This window comes from Apaloderma vittatum, unplaced genomic scaffold, assembly GCF_000703405.1.
Source record: "Apaloderma vittatum isolate BGI_N311 unplaced genomic scaffold, ASM70340v1 scaffold15012, whole genome shotgun sequence".
NCBI lineage: Eukaryota > Metazoa > Chordata > Aves > Trogoniformes > Trogonidae > Apaloderma > Apaloderma vittatum.
The window spans coordinates 18,324-18,540 of record NW_009705347.1 but is presented as its reverse complement, the minus strand read 5'-3'; the positions used below and the strand labels follow the sequence as shown (position 1 = coordinate 18,540).

Here is a 217-nt window from a genome sequence, read left to right as displayed (position 1 = left end):
GGGGGGTCCGGTCCTTCTGCACCCTGCCAGCCCTTCAAGGTAACTGTGATATTTGTGACGAGTTCCCTCAACTGACCCTGCTGCTGGTTACTTTTAACCCTCTCTTTGCTGCCAGCCGGAGCACGAAACAACCCCCAGGCACAAGCAGGAGGTATTCTCTCTCTGGAGTATCTTAGCCCTCATCGGTGCATCATATTGTCCATCCTTCCCAAAGCAA

General features: G+C 53.5%; 1 protein-coding gene across 1 annotated transcript in view; it reads left to right on the top strand.

The window, feature by feature from the left end:
• Positions 1–115: 115 nt before the first annotated feature.
• Positions 116–217, top strand: part of LOC104270878 (band 4.1-like protein 1) — a gene marked incomplete at both ends in the record, with an annotated part of 18,033 nt that continues 17,931 nt past the window's right edge. Inside the window, one exon of the mRNA XM_009865375.1 lies at positions 116–151. Within this exon, the coding sequence (XP_009863677.1) occupies positions 116–151 (36 nt within the window). The remainder of the gene's footprint in view (positions 152–217) is intronic.